Genomic DNA, 20,349 nt, shown 5'->3' with positions numbered 1-20,349 from the left:
GGAAAGCGAGCCTGAAGAATATATGATCAACATCCGGTAACTCCAAAATAAAAGCCCTTCAACAAACACGATCAATGTAATAGTTTTGCTGGACATGCACGTAATTCAAACTTTATAAATATAAATAACGCGTATCGTTGGATTAATATAACTTCAGAAATATATTTGTATGTGAAAATTAATGAAATGAAAATCAAAAGTCTGTTTTGAAGGGATATCCATTAAACGCTAGTGCATGTACTTTATTTTAAGTGCAGCTCAATTTCTTGACTTCCAGAGGACAGCTGACTTGACAGACATTATTAATCCAGACACCGCGAGAATTTCATCATAACATATCGCGATATCGTCACTGTAAGAAATAATACCATGCATCTCAGTACATCACAATGTAGATTGTTCTATTCCTGAGTTTTCTGTTCATTTTTAAATTACATTTGGTTTAAAAAAGTATTTTTAAACAAAGGCCAAAGAAGGTTATACACATCTAGTTCATTGTGTTGCAAACCCCATTTATTGTTTGCTTTGAGAAAAACTTATAAATATAATGTGATACCTAATGTGCTCTTGTGTCTGAAGGTTCTCATTTTAGAGTAACTTAATTATTTCCAAGATATTTCCTGGAAAATATCAGTTTGAGGGGGATTCAGACAGTGTAAATGCAATTGGATTACATCCAATCTGTAGTTGTAGTCCAATGATTTGCATATATGATATCAGACAGAACGGGTTGAATATCAAAATGTCTAAGACATTTAGCTAAAGTCTGATTTTTACTATGTAGATACTTTGGTACGTCGTATTTTTGATTAAGTATTCGATAAAATACTGCTGTTTGATGACAGTAGTATTTCTGCACAAGCCAGTTTTCCTATCTGTGCATCTTTATTCTTTGTGAAGGTTTCCTATCTTGGCTGATGATTGCACCTTTCAATTTATGAACACAGTAAGATTTACTGAAAACACCCAAACTGTGCAGCAGCCAGTGGTGTAGGATTATGAAACTCAAAACACAGAAGACAGAAAAAATCTGTTGTTTAGGATAACTGTATCCAGTAATTTTCCACTCCTGGTCTGACTTTCTTCTATGCAGGGGGCATGTTTGCTTTTTGCGGTTTCTTAACAGAGTGTGTGAAGACTACCTTACAAATCCTGAGCTGCTCGACTGGGGCATGTCCTTGACTTCTGCTGTCAAGCATAACTTTTACTTAGACATTTTTTCTGGACCTTCTTGTGCTGCATTAAATGACATTAAAAATCACAAATTATATTATCAGTGAATAATTAAAGCACAATACTTTCACAGCAGCCGGTAATGAGTGCATCTTACAAAATAAATAAGTTGCAGGAATGAGTGCATTATTTTTCACAACCAGACAATTCAATTTTTCTGCTTAGACCACGAACATTTAGCAGTGGTATGAAGTTTGAAAGATGGGACTGTTTACCAGGCAGGGAAAGATTAATTAAAAGATGATACTGTCTTGCAGCACAGGAAGTGTGTGGGGGATTCTCACTATATTCAGGGGTAAAAATTCTACCTTCCTTTACATCTTCTCTTTCAGTTTTGTGCACTTTGTTTTTAAATGTCTTGTGAAATCACTGAAATGCTGTATTAACAAGACAGTGAGGTTGTTGAAAGATTGTTGTTGCTTTTTAACAATTGCTAGTTAGCACTAAACTCAAAGTACATCTGTTTACACTATTTAAGGCCAATGAAATATTAATTTTGGTACAAAGTGATCGGCAGAAAATAATCTGGGTTGTTCTATCATTATATTTTTATTGTGCAAAAAAGACAAAAATTCTCTACAGTCAAATGTGGAAAGACGACTGATCATTCCTCATAATAGCCACATTTAGGTAAGTCAGTCAAGTTATTGTCTAATCTGTTTCTCTTGCATAAACCAGATTCTAAACATCATTTAGAAAAACAATTATTTTCACTGGATCAATCCTTGAGAAAGTAGTATCAACATTTTCTTTTGAGACCTGTAATCAGGATTAACAACAGTTTTACAAATAAAATCATCAAAACTCATACACTCCACCCAAACAGCGTTTAAATCACCAGTGTCTGATGCCTCATTATAATGTTAACGTAACTGTGCAGTACCAACAAAAGGGACAGTTACATCACGCTCAACTAAAATAACAAAGCCAAATCTATGCAAAAATACTCCTTACCTCCACCAAAACAAAGTTTAATAGAAAAGACAAAATATCACAAGGCATATAGACCATCAGATAATGCATAATAGATAGATAGATTTAGTGGTTTCAAATGTTTGTTTCAGGTGTTAGACTGAAGATGGCGCCACTGTTCTACTGAATAAACAACACCACTCCTGAATACTCTGAATCCTCCTACTTTATTTATCTGAATTGTGTCTGTCCTCTGATTTTAATTGTTTCACATGACTCTGGAAATAGGACAGTCCCTTAGTATAACAGTTAAACCCTTGGATGTGAAGTGGTGTGGACTTCATGATCTGATTCAGAGCTGAATCAGTTATAAAGTCAAATTCAGCCTTTGTGAATTCTTTTCTTTGTTTCTGCTTCACGCTTCTCCTAAAATCTCTCTTCATGGAGGCTATGAAAGAGAAGTCAGGCTCTTTTCTTTACCCATCAAATATTCATAGGCCATTTTTTTGGTGAAATAGCAACTTGATGCTTCAAAAACCTACACTGTCAATCACACACACATAAACGGGTATCCCTGCAGAGGAAAACCGAAACATCAAATAAAAGACCGTTTTTACAGACTATATTTAATCTCATCCCTCAGCATCCCCACGAGTCCATGACACTTTCGTGCGTTAAGCTGATTGACAGAGGGAGACAAACAGCTAAACACAACTTTTGGCTTTAAATCTGTTTTTCTGAAGCTGTTTTTCTAAAGAGTTTATGTAGCTCAAGTTACAACAACATTAAAGATGAACAAGAACACCAACATACCAGAAATCACATGTCATCCACGTGTGGCCTTCATATTGTATTCACCAATATTCTAAAGGAAATACGCTGTACTTTACACTCGGTGCCACCCAAGGCAGTGTTTAGGTTTCAGTTTTATTCTTTTTTAACTTATCGGATTTCTGTGTCACATTAATGTCCTCTGGGAATATGTAACTGTTCTGCAACAGCAGTATATTTCCTAGTATAGTGTGACTGACTCTTGTTGCTGTGCATGAACGACCAAACGACACCTTTTTGCTGGGGATTGATAAAGTTATCAGTGATATAAAATATTTGTCCAGACAGGTTAAGTGAAGTGTCCTGTACATTTCATGGTGAGTGTACCAGCGAGACTGGGTCTGTCCAAAGGTAACTGCCTGAAGGGGGGTCTTTGTCTCTTAATGTTTTTATTATTTCAGTTGATATAACACTGACATGGTGATATTAAATTATTTTCTGTTTAATCAAACTACCATAAAGTAACTGGCACATTGTAAACAATAGGAGAGATACTGGCTAGTTTCTGGATAAAAGACATGAAACGGTCTCTGGTGGGTACAGCAGCAGAATACATGCAGTACAATGCACAGAGAGTAGGATAAATGGAGGCTCGATACAGGGGTCATTGTGGAGCCCTGGTATGTGAGATTTGGTGTGAATTTGCAGGACTGAAAAAAGATTTCTCTGCAGCACTGAGCAGGAGGAGGAGGAGGGCGCTATTCTTCGAAAGCAAACAGAGCTTTCGAGCTTTCAGAGTTGCTGGCGATGGCAGATGGTGCAAGGAATGAAAGGCAGATGGAAAAATCACTTCCAACATGTTTATCATTGTCAAGAAGCGTGTATGTGTGTGTGAGGGGGTGATTCCCCCAGAGTTAATGAAAAATGTCACTGAATTTTAAAAAACAGAAGCACTAACAGTCACGGAGGTGTGAGAAGGCTCTACAGTTTGTTTATGTTGTGTAAATTAAAGGTGTAGTACTGATTTTTTGGCAGCACACATTATATCAGGAAACCTGTTTACTTCCATATTACAATGTGTTTTCTGCTGCTCCAATGGAAGCATTAGCAGCACTAGCCATTAGCCACTAATCTACACTGGGAACTGAAAGCTTAATGCATATATGCAGTCTGATGTTATCATGTGAATAAATGTCTGTTGCTATGCTGATGCATTTTGTTCGTGAGTGCACAAAGTGAAATGCTGAGAAGAAAACAAGTGCATGTCACACTTCGGGCTGTGTGTGTGACAGGGAGCAGGAGAGGGGGCTGAGAAACTTGAGAAACACATGACTTTGTGACCTCGGCAAACACACCCCTGACAGCATGAAGCAGACAGTGTGAGGATTTCTGTGTGTGCGTGAGTGACACACACACAGAAAATTAAAGGGCAAGAGACACTTAGATTGCTACAGAGAGTTATTTTTGAGATAAAATCTACAGAATAGAGAATCATTTCACTATATCTGAAACCACAGATCAATCAATGAGCAGTAATCGCCTTAACCTAACCAGAAATCAGAAAATGAAGACGCCCCTTCAAACTCCAGAATTTGCTGGAGAATCATTATGTTTGTAAATGTTCTTCAGTGTCAAAGTGACTGTTGTCTGTACATTCATGGGTACATTGCAAACAATAACTGCTAGTAGATATTTTAGGATACTTTTAATGATACCAGCTTGTCAAAACACAGCAAGTTGCTTTAAGGAATCATTCAGGACAGACCTGAATGAGGAATCTTTCTGGGACGCATTGTGGATCCAGCTGTTACTGTTTACATTGCTTCAACAAATTGGAAAGAACTCAAATGAAGTTTGTTACCACTCATCTTCAGCTTTTTGGCCTCAGACTGAAACACTGATTCAGGAGAAACAATTAGCTGTGTGGCTGAAACTGATCTGTGAATAAAGATGAGAGAGAGCAGCACAATTAAAAGATAACTCAAGTTTATTATAATTTGGTTCCAATTTTCACAGTTTCCTCTATGGTTTGCAACAGTTGTGATAACGCTGTGCTCACCAAAGTAATTGCTGAGCGCTGGAAATATGTCAGATTCTGTAAACCACTCTATTTGGAGGAACTGTCAGTTAGCCAGCTTGTTATGAGAGCTGTTTATTTCCCTCTTCAATTAAACTCTTGATTGAATAAAATGACGTACAATCCTGAGAACAAAACTCTGTGGGTGGGGGGGGCAAACTGCACAGTACAGAGATGATACTGATTGGTTAATGTTACAGAAGCCTACTACACACACTAGCCCACACGTACATATATTTTTATGAAGACTCACAAACTAATTTCAGTGTGTGGTCTGACTGGGTCTGTAGGTGAATGGAAGGCAGAGCAGAACAGAAAAAATAGGGCTGTATTATTTGGCGTTACTTTGACTTTGGAACATAGTTGCTCCCTCTTCCTCTCTAATTCTTCTACTCTTCTGTGGGATTAGGTTTGCCCACAACTCAGTCCAATGTAAAACCAGAGGGAAAGAAAAGAAACAGAGAGTAAGAGACATTTTTCAATAAACCTCTCTTACTCTCAGCTCCTGCCTCAACTTCTTTCACTCCTTTATTGTTTCTTCTCTCCATCTCACTCTCAGTTGTTGTAACTAAGGGCGCCTTATTGTCTGGGGGACAGTTCATCCTTTCACACACTTACTGCACACACACTGGAAAACATGCTGACGCCAAACGCTAGCTCAGCTTTTTTTAAGGGAGAAGGAGAGAAAACAGATGAAAGAGGAATAAACCTCATCCTCTCTCTCTCTCTCCGTCTTTGTTTTTTTCTTTCTTTGAAGAAACAACGGATGCAGCAGACCAGCACTCAGAGCCCTTATATAACTTGTAAGAGTGTGTGTGTCTGTACATATATTTCACTTGGTAACATTTTTCTTGAAGGACATTGTGATTCATTAAAAACAGATTAGAAAAACCATCTGAATGAGAAGGCAAAGCTTCCAACATTTTGTGCTGTAGCTGTAAAACTGCAGCACAAGAAGAGGAGGTTCTCCCATCTTCTGCCTGAAAATCAGACTTGTCCCTACGTATAGGCCACACTTGTCACATTGACACTGAACAATGGGAATCAATTAGTTAATCAGTTGACCAGTGACCAGTGAGCTTAAAGTCAGTTTAATGCTCTAAAGCCAAGGGGCAACTTCAGGCCATCATTGTGTGGAGGTTCATTTTTACAAGTGATGCCTTTCACATTATAAATACCTTATAGATTATTTCCATACAATATCGATAAATAAATCAAATTTATTGCCTGTCTGAAGGGTCTGTTTTCAGATTAAGGCTACAAATAAGTGGTTAGGTCGGCTTCAATGCTTCAGCTCATGCTGTGGCAATTTAATTATAAATGAAATCCTTTATTCAGAAATGCAATGAAAAGCTCATTCCTACTCTAAATCAATAACAGTTCTACACAGCAGGACTGATCTTTTCGTTCCTCCTGTGGTTGGTAACTGATTCTGTAATAGAAACAGGCTTTTTAATGACCCAATAGCTCAAATATATGGATGGTAATTTCACCCAGGAGAAAATTAATAGACAGAATGGACCATAAAAATAAAATATTTAATAGATTATTTCTGACTCTACAAAAGGAATATTAAGGGTGTGATAAAATCAATCCGAAAAGAAATTCTGATAATAAAATAACACATTTATGTATATTATAAGATGGCAAATTAATAGAAACAGAATAGGAATGGAATTGAAATTGTTAAATGAAGACAGAAAAGGGTTTGAGCAAATTCATTGTTAGATCAAACCACCATGTTTAATATGAAGATATAGCTCATTGTGCTGTTTCCACAGCTTTGCAGAGCATTTTAGCATCTTTGAGCTCATTGTTTTGGTTTTCAGCCCTTCATTAACCTTATTTCCAGCATTCCCAGCATCTGTATTTAGAAATAAAGCTGATAAATCCACTGCACAGAATGACCGACAAGGCTACCTACAAGCTGTATTAGCAGCTGAAGAGTCAGATATTTTTAGCAAGAGCTGGTGGAATCACATGTATAGGTTACATGCGCTTACATTTATCACACAGCGAAAAACGATGCTGAAGAAATGCTGATGTTGCTACAGGTCTCGGTGTGTAAACAGCTAATTATTTGCTAAGACATCAGGAAAACAACTTTACAAGGTAATAACATGTTGTAGTTTTAGCTAGTTCTGCTGCCTCAAGTATGAAAATTGCAATGCAATGCAATGCAATGCGGTCCCCCCCCTTTACATTTGATTTTGATGATTGTGTTGATCTGAATGTGTAGAAAGGTGTGGTCTTAAAATGGGTCAGGGTGGAAACACAATTCATACACACACTGCAGAAGGTCACCCTAGATTTTGTGGTCATTACACATTCAGAGAGGAAGCAACAGAGACATCCAATAATAGCTGCTTTTTGACAGCACTGTCCAACACCCCATCATGTGTGAGTGCGTAGAAGGTTAATCCAGTAAGTCCTTGGTTCAGACAGTCATTCAGACCATCTGAGTGATGAGGGCCAGTCAGTTGCTGTATGCAGAGAACCTGACCTCAGTCACCCTCAAAGTGTGGACTTAAATAAGTTTCAGTGGTCTGTGCGTACAGTCATATTTACATCTGTGGATTAATAGTCTCATACATAAAGAGAAAGTAAAATGACAAGACCACACAGGGGATTAGATTAACTCTTGTTCCTGCTGTAAACTTAAGTTATTAACTATAAACAGAATTGATTTTTTTCCACAGGTTTAATGTAAAACATGACAAATGACCAACAAAAACATAAAGTAGAGAAATTTCTCATGTCAGATATATCATAACGTAATTGGACGTGGAAGTTTGTTTGTGAGGAGCCATTAAGGAAAAAAGCTTTTAGTGATTCACACTACTGGGAGACATAAAACTAACATTCAGTGCCTAAATGATTCATTACCAGTGAAAACCTGCTGCTGCCAGCAGAGTGGAGGTAAATATCCAAGGCTCAGTGTGTCACTGGACATACAGTTATGGTGAGAACATAAACACATCTACTTGAGGAAACTGGTAAAATTGCCAATAATCTAAGACTGGTTGTACTGGGGAGCCTCCAGCTAAGAGGGTGTGCAGTTACTGGCCCAGACTGTTGCTGTAAATAAGGATTTAAAACACTGAAAGGCTGATCAGTGATTCTGTCTGTTCTTAAGATAATCTGCATGAAGACTGTGGATTGACAGCAAACCACAAAAAGCACTAGATGTACTTAGCATAGTGTTTGAGTTTAAAGGAGAATCTTCTGGCTCACCTTTGTGTTGACTGATCTTTGCCCACAGTTGTGAAAATGCTCCCTGCTCCTCCACAGAGCTGCAGCAGGGAACAGGTGTCATGACATGACTTGCTTCGCCCTCTGTGGTGAGTAAATGCAGTGTTCAATTTACTAAGAACATGGTCAACAAAAAGAAGTCTCACACTGAGCTATCAGTAATCATAAGGTGTCAGTGCTGAGATAATAGAAGGATGCTGCAGTGGGTTACAGCAGGCAGTGCTTCAAAATCCTCATCTATTATAAAATCAAACATATTTATCTTGATTTCTTCTTTTCTATGTCATTATTTAATTACTGTTATGTCCTGGATAAATGTGCATTTTAAATTATGGTACATTTCATTTCAACCAATAAATATAAAACAGTACTTCCACTAACCTGATTGCAGACGTCTGAATTGCTGCCAACTCTCCTTTTTCCCCACTAGGTCTGGTAATGTCTTTGGCTTTCTCCTGGTTAGAAAAACAACAGACATAATCCTCCTATGGCACAGTCAGAAACACCTACAAGCAAACAAAACAATTTTTGTAAATCCCCAACTTCATTCTCATAATTGTATCAATTCTGACTTTTGATAATGACTTTTCTCCCATCCCCTCTGCTGCAGAGGTTTGAGGAAACTCTGCCAAAAGTTGTCTGGAAGTAAATGAAGAAATGCCAATTGAAAATACCTGAATAGGGAAGTGCTTCTGGAGCAGCTGTCCAGCTGCAGCCTTTCTGTTTTAGCTGGGATGCAAGAAGAATACATATTGCATGAGACGTGTTATATGTCTTAATACTGTCACCTCCATAATATCACCACAATATCAGATTAGTTAATGTCTGATTTCGCAGACTGTTAGGGTTGTAGTCTGGATGGACAATTGGACATTCAGGTTTTTAAATAAAAAGGATAATCCTCTTGAAGGTTGTAAAACGCAGTAGGTCTGCGGACAGGGATGAATGAGGCCCTACAGCTACAGTGGGTGCCTGCTAAAAAAATGTAGCTGCTCTTTCATTTGAAATGCAGCTGTCGGCAGTACTGGTGCACTGTTGGAGGAGATGGCCCAAGAGAACGAGAGGAGTTCAAGCAGCACAGACACAGAGAGCATGTATGTTAGTGTGAGAAAGGAGGTCGGCGTATCTTACACCCTGAGGTACAGTTTGACTTTTATTCTGCTCTGGGAGACTCAGAAGAAAAAAATAAAAAAAAAATAAAAAATGTATCCATGTTAATCCTCCAGGATGCTGCACTTAATCACATGCAGCCAACAGACACACCACAGTGCTGTACAGAGGAATTTAACAAGGATTTCAGTTTGTTTGTGAAATGATCATGTTTACATTTAACTTCAAGACATGAAAGTTAACAGAGTCTACAACACACGGAGCTGCTGCACAGTGCACTGTCTGTTAAAGTGACATTATTTCTGTTCTCTTCATTACTTTAAACTGAAGATTAAAATGCAAATGACTGGGCTCGTATCTACTGTAACTTGGTGTATTGTTAGCCATGCTGGTGGCAGAGCTCTAAGCAGAGATATGTCAGTCACCACTTGAAACATACACAATAATGAATGTCTTGACTTCAATTTTTAATGATCTCCAGAGGGATTAAACCTAGAGGCTTTTGTGATCCCTTGATTTTTCATCCAGCAGCATCACTGTTGATATCTTGTGTTCAGAGTGAAGATGTGGATTGTTATGAAGTTTAGTGCAGACACTGTCTCCAGGTTGAGATGTGAAAGTGTCACATCATTGGACAAGTGAAGATGTGTGATCAAAGAGCTGATCATGGAGGGCTAAAAATATCATGCATCCATCTCTGTGCTTCTTTAGTTGCATCTTAAATTAATGTTCCAGTCAAAATAACATACCAGATATTGATGCAAATGGTATTTACAAGTTCAAATCATTCGGTTTTATGAAACACACTAATAAATCAAAAATACTTATTCATTGCTTTTCATTTTTAACTGATTGTTTAAATACTATTGCACATACAGATACAGCAAATACTGAGCTAACCGTTGAACCAACCACACTGACCTGCAGTTTCAGCAATGGCGCCGCTGACCTCAGCAGTAATCTGTGGAAACACCACAAACAGAAACTGAAACTCTTACAATATGAGAATACTTCTGTATATAAGGGTACTTAAAATTAGCTCAGCATTACATTTTAAAAACAGAAAGAGTCCTAATACCCACCGGGATTGGCCAGGGCCTGCTTTCTTCATTACGTGAAATAGCAGGACGGGGTCCAACACTCAGTCTCTTGGTGGAAAAGAGGTTTATGTAAGTCGGCCTCAGGCTGAACAGGAGCATCCACAGAGCATCACAATAGCCAGTATAATGAGTGGTCAGATAACGATGCGGCCTGACACTCGATGTGTATGATAATACATATACACTGTTCTGTGAGGTGTAAACTGGAGCGCATGAAGGAAGTAGCCAAGCAGCCCAGAAAAACATTTAGTGAGGACTATTATTGTTGTCATGTATTTAAGTTAATACTTTCCTATGGCTGAATTTAATATTGACAGTGCCTTGATGTGTTGAATGAGGATGTGCATTACCCAAATTACAAAAAAAAAAAAAAACTCCACACTGTAAAAATGCAGTAATTTCATTTGTAAGCACTGTGTTTTTAATATTCGATATATATCTGGACAAATACAAACTTTTTTTGGACTATTTCTTCAAAGACAAGTTGCTGTCAACATTTGAAATGTATTTTTTTTGTGCACCACAAAAGAAATTCCATCCTCCACCACTGTGACTGATGGAACAATAACACATGCTCATAATTAGCCAAAAACAGGGATAGAAGCAAGGTCACTTTGGTGAAATCATTGAACTATGTAACAGTCAGACACACCATAGAAGGCAGGCCTGAGATGTCTGTGTATTGTACCTCTGTGCTAATGTTTAGCATTTTATACTAAAGAAAGGGAAGCTGCATGCAAACCTTCTATTTTTGGGCTTTGGATGTTGACTTTACAACAGAAAATGATTTTCTTCCGAAAGATGGTGCTGGGTTGTGTATCAATGAATTTAGGGAACACTGTAATGGAAATTTATTATACTGGATGAATACTTGATTTTAATGAATAAAACACATGATGTTCTGTACTGAACAGACGTCTGTGGCATTTTCAACTGCAAACGTGTTTGCAGGTACTGTTAGCAGGGCAGGAGTGTGAGAGCCTTTAGGCCACAGAGACTATGTTTTACCATTCAGATGCAGAATTAACACCTGAGGTCACACTGTCATTTACAAGTTTTGCTCAGTCTTCATTTGGAAAATGTGTCAAAAGCAGCAAGACAGTATTCAAAAAAAGAAAAAGCATAGTCTAGATTCAGTGCAGAAGTGTGAAATTTTCACAGCCTTTAGTGACATTAACATGTGCTACAGTATTACTTAACACTAGCTTTCACTTTACTCTGAGCATTGTGTTGGCTGTGTCTGAAAATTGTATGTTTTTGCACCACTGGTTCATTTCTCTCTCACATCATAGCAGCAGGTCAATCTGTTTGCACAGCTGTATTAGATCCAATACAGCAGAGAATTTCCCATAAAAATCTAATCAGGTGTTCTGTGTAAATCCAGGCCAAGACATGCTGTTTGATGAGCTAAGAGCCTTTTAAAATGACCGAGGCTATGTCTGGGCAGAGGATTACAAGGTCGAGTCGAGTTTTATGGGGAAAAAGCTGAAATGGTTACAGTTTGCACACTGAGCTGCTTTATTCTGCTTTTATTTTCTGTTTTTGAGTCATAGTAAAATCCTGTTAGTGTAGATGTAAATAGTTAAAGACTATTAACTCCTCTGAGGCCTCATGGTCTAGTTATTAAAGTTTTTATATTTAAACAAATATTTTTAAACATATTTTAAAACAATTCAAGTAAAGTAACTTAACCATTGAGATTCTGTGTTTCTTACAGACGTTATAATTGTTAGTTTGCTTAAACACATGACTTCAAATGTATCATCACTACATGTGCGTCTAAAGGTGACATAGCTGATTGGGGGCAACCAAAGTCTGCAGCAGCAGCGCCTCAACTACTTCAAACACAGACATGTCAGGGTCGCTCTGACTCCCCTCATCCCTTCAGCTTTAATATTCCCTCATGCAGCATTAGCTTAGATCCCTGCAGCCACGGAATTACAGCAATGATGTCAATACATATTTTTAGTGATTAGTGAGTGTGTGTCTAGAGCACCCATCATCACTAGTTTGTACCTATTTTCAGAGCTGTGATCATAACATGACTTTACTTATATATTAACTAACATCACTGGTGATCTGCAGTCAGTAGTTAGAAACAAGCTGAAAGCTGTGAGTTATCTCTGACTGATGAGCAGTAAAAAATGATATTTGTCACAATACCCTTCCAGTGGTCATTGGATTTTGGCAGCCTAACATAGTTTCCTGCCTTCCTCCCACAGTAAAGCTGACATTACAGTCTAAGGCTTATTTACTATGTGGAAGCTGAGTTGAACAATATTTGCAGCATCAGGGTGCAGCCGTTGGTGCAGCCTGATCTTTCAGAGAGATATTAGCTGGAATTGTGCCACAGAGAGAGAGAGGGGTGAGGGACAATGTGGAGTCATACGTACAGTACAAGGTATTTGTGTATATTTGGATGTGTATGCATCATGTGGATGTGTGCCTGGTGCAGAGAGGGAGCCGTGCCATGCTGAAGACACAGCACCATACAAGGACAAGTCATGCTGGAGGATCAGGCTGAGTGTGCACTGCAGCTCTGTGACTGCAGCTCTGTGACTGCTCAACACATGCTCATATTTTAGAATAAATTGGGGAAATATACTTTCTGCCCCAGCCTCTAACACATCTAAATGAAAAACAATACACGTCAATAAAGGAACGAGCTCTATTAAAGACCTTCTGATCATCTGAGGAGGTTAAATAAACAAAGCTACTCAGTGAAGGTTAGACTGCTATCACAAGTCGTTTTTAAAGCCAAACACACTCGGCTCTGATAGGCATAAACTAAAATGTCTCACTGTTAAAAATGTGATCGTTTTATTCAAAATCAGTTTCTATATAAAAAAGGTTTCTGTGAATAAATGGTATTGATTAGTTGAAAGTAAATAAAATGTTAGCATGGATAATAGACTTAAATTATAACATAGTACAATCCTGATCCTGTATATCAGCCTAACGCTTTTCCTCTTCCTGCTGCCTGTCTCTCAGTGTGTTTGAATGTTTTATAAATCAACCGAGTGAAAGTCGACAGAAGATGAAAGTGACTGAAAATGATCTAACTGCTCTGAAGTCCGTATCTGTGTGTGTGTGTGTGTGTAAGTGAGAGCTAAAGCACAAGAGAGAGATTTATGAAGAAGTAAGGTCAAATATTTTCTACCTAATAATAAATCACCACCACACACACAGCCACCCCAGCTCTCTCTCTCTCTCTCTCTCTCTCTCACACACACACACACACACACACACACACACACACACACACACACACACACACACACACACACACACACACACAGTCTCTCGCTCTCTATCCCCCCCATGTGTTGACAGTTTCCATGGTGAAGGGAAGGTGTTGACGATGTGTGTGTTCTCTCACACACATTAACATTAAAATCTCGAGGCAGCATATCCACTGGGAGAAAAAAACAAAAAAAACTAAACAAAAAAAAAAAACACTAAAACTTAGCAGCCCCAAGAGGAGGCAGTGGTTATTACACCCCATAACTCATAAGTGTCAGATGGAGAAAACAACGTGCTGACAATTTTTCTTGTTTCTTGGGCCTTAGAGGGCATTCAGACAGAAAACAGCCCAGCATTAAAACAACACATGGGCCTGCATTGGTGGGAATGTTGCACCAAATACTGATGAAACAGTAAAATCCAATCCTAAAAATTTGATGTGAATCTGAAGTTCTATCAAATACTAAAGCAGCAAACGGTTTGGTCTAATAGTGACAATAAAAAAAGCAACAGCAATCATCATTAACTATAAATAAAGAGCTCCAGTCTTCAACATGCTGTGTATAAAGAGAGCAGTAGAGAAAAGCTGACTGGGTTTCCAAAGTGGAAATGGTTCATCCTCTGGAGAGCATGGTTAGAACAGGACTGCTGTATTTTTTCCTACAACAGTGTTGATGCTGTGAAGTCAGCACATACACACTCCAAGGCAAAGCTAAGGGACTAAAAGGTCTTAACATAAAAATACTTCACTGTATTATTCCTAAAACTCCACAGGAGCTCCACATGACTTGCAGCTACTGTAAAGCATTGTGGGTAAACTGTGGGTAACAAAGTGAACCGAAATGGAGGGAGTGATAGCCCAGCAGGGGGCAGATGAAATGAGGGCTGGTGTGAGGAAGCGTCTGTTTCACCTTCTCCACGCTGCAGAGTTGGAAGTTAATTGAAGTGAACCTCCTGCTGCTGGCGATGAAAGACTCGGCCACATCTACAGAGTCAGTGAGACCTCGCTCTGGGCCGACCTCTGTGCTCCGTCAGCCTGCATCCAGCTCTCATCACTGAGGGCTGAAGAGTCACGCTTTGGGTGTTCCTGCGGTTTGAAGACATCCATCATCACATAATACTATTCTACTGTAAACACACCCAAGCAAGCAGGACTGCAGGGAGAGCTGAAGGGTTGAATAAGAGATGCAATCAAGTTGCATATAAGGAACGTGTGGGATTTATTGTTTTTGGAGTTTGATCTATTTGACAATTCTTTTATCAGCCTCTGTTATTGTACCTCTTTATTAATAAAAATCTGATTTAAAAACACTTTAAATGACTCTGCCTTGCAATCAGCAGCTTATTTGCATTTCTTTTAAATAACTTCTGTCACTTTCTGAACATCAACACAGCAGGAACAACTTTTCAGTGCAGGGGTGAGTAAAATCTAACTGAATGTCAGTTAAACAGATCTTCCCATATCTAATCCAAATATAGTCAGAGAGAAAAACAGTAATCTTTACTGTGAAAAGAATGATTTTAAAAGGAAAAGAACTCCAAGCATTAACAGACAGCAAACTGGTGGCTGTTTGTAGCTGCAGTAAACATCAGCGTTGATTACAATGCAGACGAGAAAACGTGTCGCCTCTGGTAGACTCTGGGGAGAAAAGGCTGCTTTACTTTCCTCCATGTGCTGCTGAATTTTTCTGTCTGAAATTTTTGTTATGTGGAGCATCCCTCAAGCTGTGACACGTTCAAGTCGGAGCCAGGGGTAACACCACCAAATGTGCCATCTCCAGAGCAGCAGGAGTGTGCAAGTGGTGAGAACGAGAACAAAATAAAAAAATATCCTCTGCTGTTTTTTTTTTTTTTTAATTTTTTTTTTTAATCATACGCCCACAGAGCTGAGTCAATTAAGGAAGACAATGGTTTAAGTTGTGACAAAGCCACATTACCAAGTGATCCATGAGAAGCATGAACACACACACACACACACACGCACACACACACGCAGGGATGAGAAAACTGGGTCAAAATGGACCCTGAGAGAGAATGAGTTAGAAAAGACATAGATCCGGAGCCAATTGACACTGGGTCTTTCTCTCATCTTCATCTCATGTGCAGATGAGGAAAAGATAAAGAGGGGTGGAGAAAGAGAGAGAGCTGGATGGAGAGCCTTGTAACAGAGGTGTAAAAAATCAAGACCCTGGAGAGCGACCGAGGTTTCAACTCATCTGCATTTCTAATCAAGAGTGAGAGTGGAAGAGGGATCTCTGTGACCAGGGGAAGTGGAGAGAGATGCAATGAACGAGATGGGGTCAGAAATATAGAGGAGAAATGGAGCCAACAGCAGTGAGATGGAGTGAAGAAGTGATTGGTGACAAATAGAAAGAAAGGCTATAAACACTGAAAATAAATCCCATAAGACTAACAGGGAGAGGGAAGACAGTAAGAAAGACATGAAGGGAAGAGGAGGAGATATAACTGCGGTCTAATGTTGAATTATAAAACATTTATGCTGCTAGAAGTTTTGAAGTTGTTTTTTCAGATGTTTGGAAGCATAGAAAAACCTGATTGATGGTTTGCCCAGAGATGATGAAAAAAACGAAGCTGGCCCACATTTGTCACAAGTCTGCGAGCAGGAACTCTGATCACAACCACATCAGAAATTCAGCAGCCACATCTAAAAAGATAAGAGAGCAAATGTGTGGCAGCTAGGACTGCCACCACAATTAAACAACCATTGGTTTATTCAGACAATAGATTCACTCTCCCACCAGCAACATGTAGTACAAACACATTGTGGGAAATGGGCTTATTCTCTATGAGTGAGATAATAGGATTAATACTCATCTTCTGTCTGTGTTAGGTACCGACAGCAGCGGTTGGTGTAATATCAAAAAATGTAACTCATCATCACCAAAAAACACAATAAAATCAGAAGTCATAAAATCATTTACAGAGGGAATACATCTTATAAATCGATTTATTTAAAAAAAACATTGTTATACTCATTTGCAGTAAAATGAGAAAATAAAAAGTCACTGGGGGAAGCCTTGACAAGTTTAGTGGTGTGTATTGATGCTACTTTGCAAGTGTATGTACTGTTAAGAGCTTTAAGCACTGAGCCCTATTTATAAACCTGTACTGTGAATATGTATGGGGGTGTCTAAATGTGTGTTAATGATAGTGGTAAAACCTATTTTGAATACTGCGACAGCACGATCACAGGGAGGCACACACATCTGTGGATGGGATTTATGGAGACATATGGGAAGTTTCTAAAGTGACTTCATCATCAGTCAAAGCAAACCACCCACACTGTATTCAATAATTCTCAAATTTCACTAAATGCCAGGAGGACTATGCCCAGACATGGAGATGAGCATCTAAAAATGATTAGAGAACAGCAGCACAGATCTAGAATTCTTCTTCTAATAGAAACATCTGATTTCTTAGTTTTTCTTTTGCTGGATGAGATATTGCTCATAAACATCTAACAGTTACTTAAAAATACCTTTTTCAACCATTGAAAAACATCCAACAAAGCCCAGCTGGCCTGGCATTTCTCATTACAAAGCTAACAGGTCTGACTGGATCCTGCTGGGTTTGGACAGAAACGTCCTCACTCGGTGTGTGTTGCTGCTGGAGCCGTGAGAGAGCGTTCACACAGCAGCCAACGTGAGGCATCAGCCACCACGGGTTCATCTGTCTGCTATCAACAACCTAACAGATGTCGGCTGTTTCAAGCTGGGCACCACTGACTATCTTTACCTGCTGCTTATGGCACATTTCACTTTGTTGTTGTACAGATGGGATTTGTAGTTTTACCTCATAAAAAGTCAGGCATAATCTGAGACAGAGCATCTCTCAGAACAACTGAACAACAGCTGTATCCAGAGCTGAGGTTGAAATACTGGATACTTCCTTACTTGAATACCTCTTTAGTTAGCAACGTGAGAGGAAGACTCAGATATTTAGAAAAATGTGACTGGCAGAATTAGGTCTGTGGGATGGTTATTTTAGCTTAGCACCAAGACTGGAAACAGGGAGTATGTGCTAGTATACCTACACCACAATGAACAGTCTCGTTATGTAAATGGATGAGAATGAGAACATAAATGATGATGCCTTATACTACAATAGCAGTGATTGAACAAGCATCTCTATACTCCCATCCACATACTGGTGGCTTCAAGCAGAAGTGTACAGAGTTCAAGGCTAACAATCATTTCCAGTAAACAAGGTAAGCAGCTCCCCTCTACTTCCTCTTCTATAGAAAGAGAGAAAAAGCTTATAGGTTAATTTGTGGTTCTGATTTACAAAACAACCACATATTATCATCTTTATGTTTCTGTATATATCAAGCAAATGAAATGCACCTACATTTGTGAACTTTAAAGTTGTTTCACTTTGGAAAGAGCCAGACTAACCATTTCCCCTTGTTCCCAGTCTTAGCTAAGCTAACCGCCCAAGTTCCCACCAAATCCATCTGGATAAATCCTCAGGGAAAAAAAAAAAAAGCAAATATGCATATTTCAAAAATACTGAAGTATTCCTTTAAAAAGCAACACTGAAGCTGAGAATCATGCATGATCTTTCTGTTCAAAACTTCGTAGATGCACACCAATGGGGTAACTGAGTTTCCTGCACCACCCACACACCGTTACAACAGTGATGCTGCTCTCAGTGTGAACACATGAAAGCCGAGATCGGTGGCGTGACAGCTAGCTTTAAAAATCTGCATGTAGGAGACTCCGATGTCATCAAAATGTAACCGTAGAGAAAAAACCATGAATGACATCAGTCTGTCATTATAAAACAGTACATGCAACGCTTTGTCTCACATACTGTAACACTGCACTCACACGCTGTACGAAATACACACAAGACTCAGGCAAAAATAACAGCTGGATACATTTCAGAATATCTACTGTATAAAAGATGAGTGCTTGCTGTCACCACATTTAGTGACTGTTCAAGTGTTGATCTGGAAAAATGAACCAAGCACACCTCTGTTAGTTCAAATATTGGCACCAGGTACAGTATATCTCACACACAAACTGCATATCTCCTTGTAAAGCTTAAAAACATCTCTCGTTTTAAAATCTCTTAATTTTCAAAAAACTAGAATCGAGAATAAAGGTATATGTTGTCCTTATGTTAAGGTACTGTAGGAATACTCTGGGGTGGCAGTTCTAGTGCAATACCTCTCATAGGTGGCATGTGGAGCACTTCTGTTTTCTAGGACTTCTCCTGCTGCCCAAAACCAACATGACATTTACTCCATGGCAGAAATAAGGCTCAGGGTGCCTAAAACCATCATACTCTGCAAACACAGAATAGCTTTAGCAGATGTTCACCATGTGACTTAGAGATATGTCTGGGTGTTAACAAGTCCATGCAGATACAATGTTAAATCAAAACAAGTAAAATGCCACTTTGTTCTCTCCGACCCCAGCTGACCCTCAAATTTACTGCGCTTCCTCAAAGAAAGTTCAGCAGGGTACAGGGTTCAGCTGGTGTGCCATTAGCATCAGAAGAGATTTGCAGGGAGCCATGGCATCAGAAGAAAACCAAAGAAAAAGCATGTAGTTCAGCCTGAGTGCTTCTTTTGTTATTCCTAGTGGTTACAGAGGCACCAGATCTGTTTAGTGATCCTTTAATTCCCAAGTGGCAGTGATATCTCAGAAGCCTTCTGTTCATCAAAAATGAAACACTGGATTCTTCAGAGTTTCCCATAGTGCTGTGGTCTAAACAGGGAGTATATATATCAGGTGTAAAATCACTGGAAGTGGCAGAGATTTTATTAGTTCTTCATAGAAACACAAGTCTCAAAGGCTATTCCCCAAGTCCCCTGCGCCTCCACTGCAGAGCTGAGAGATCCTGAGCACCTCTAAAAAAGCACTGAGGTTGGTCGGTCAGGCTTTGGTTTCCAAAGCAATTTGTCATTTTACTCCCAACGTCCATCGCCTGGAAACAACTGGGTGTCCCAGAAATCATCTATGGGTGTGTGTCTGTTGTGTGTGTGGTGTTTTCTGTGAGCGCTGCAGTGTGCGGGTGCAGGGGAAAGTGTTTGTCAGTCCATCTCCAGGTCCATCAGTTTGTTGCGTGAGCGCGGAGTGTGTGCGGTGTTGCGGCAGCAGCACTGAGCGCAAACCAGACCTAGAACCAGAGAGAACAGGCCCACACCTGCAGACACAAAGCAAAGTTAAAGGGAAGCAGAGTTATCACCAACGTAATAATAGAACCTGCACTAATACTACTTCTAGCCTTAATCCTACTGCAATTATTCCATTTGCTGGAATTACTACTGACCAAGGCCGACATTCAGGTCCTGGCCCCAGAAGGGCCCTGCTCTAGGTCTAGTATTTTGTGATGGTCTGGGGTGAAGTGTGCAGCTGCTCTAGCTTCATTGATATAGTAACCAGGCCTGGACGTTTGTTGCTGTTTAATATTTAAGCTTTTTAATGAGGTTCATTAAAAACCTAACTGCACGCTCCAAACCACATCCCATCTCATCGTGGCACTGGTTTGATGTGCCGATGTGGCCGATGTGCAGAGATTCCTCATCTTTCATTCTCTCCTTACTACCTGCCACTATTTGGTGAAAGCAGGAGTCATATTTAGTATTTTATGAGCCATGTTCACACTATGTTTCTTTAGCAG

The 20,349-nt window shown here is 39.3% G+C and overlaps 1 protein-coding gene across 1 annotated transcript in view; it reads right to left on the bottom strand.

The window, feature by feature from the left end:
- Window positions 1-16,648: 16,648 nt before the first annotated feature.
- ptgfrnb (prostaglandin F2 receptor inhibitor b) overlaps window positions 16,649-20,349 on the bottom strand; it is a 47,309-nt gene continuing 43,608 nt past the window's right edge. Inside the window, exon 15 of the mRNA XM_026301845.2 lies at window positions 16,649-19,872. Within this exon, the coding sequence (XP_026157630.1) occupies window positions 19,760-19,872 (113 nt within the window). The 3' untranslated portion in view covers window positions 16,649-19,759. The remainder of the gene's footprint in view (window positions 19,873-20,349) is intronic.

This window comes from Mastacembelus armatus, chromosome 2 (assembly GCF_900324485.2).
Source record: "Mastacembelus armatus chromosome 2, fMasArm1.2, whole genome shotgun sequence".
Taxonomy (NCBI): domain Eukaryota; kingdom Metazoa; phylum Chordata; class Actinopteri; order Synbranchiformes; family Mastacembelidae; genus Mastacembelus; species Mastacembelus armatus.
Note: the sequence above shows the minus strand (reverse complement) of the source record. Positions and strands in the feature narration are given on the sequence as shown.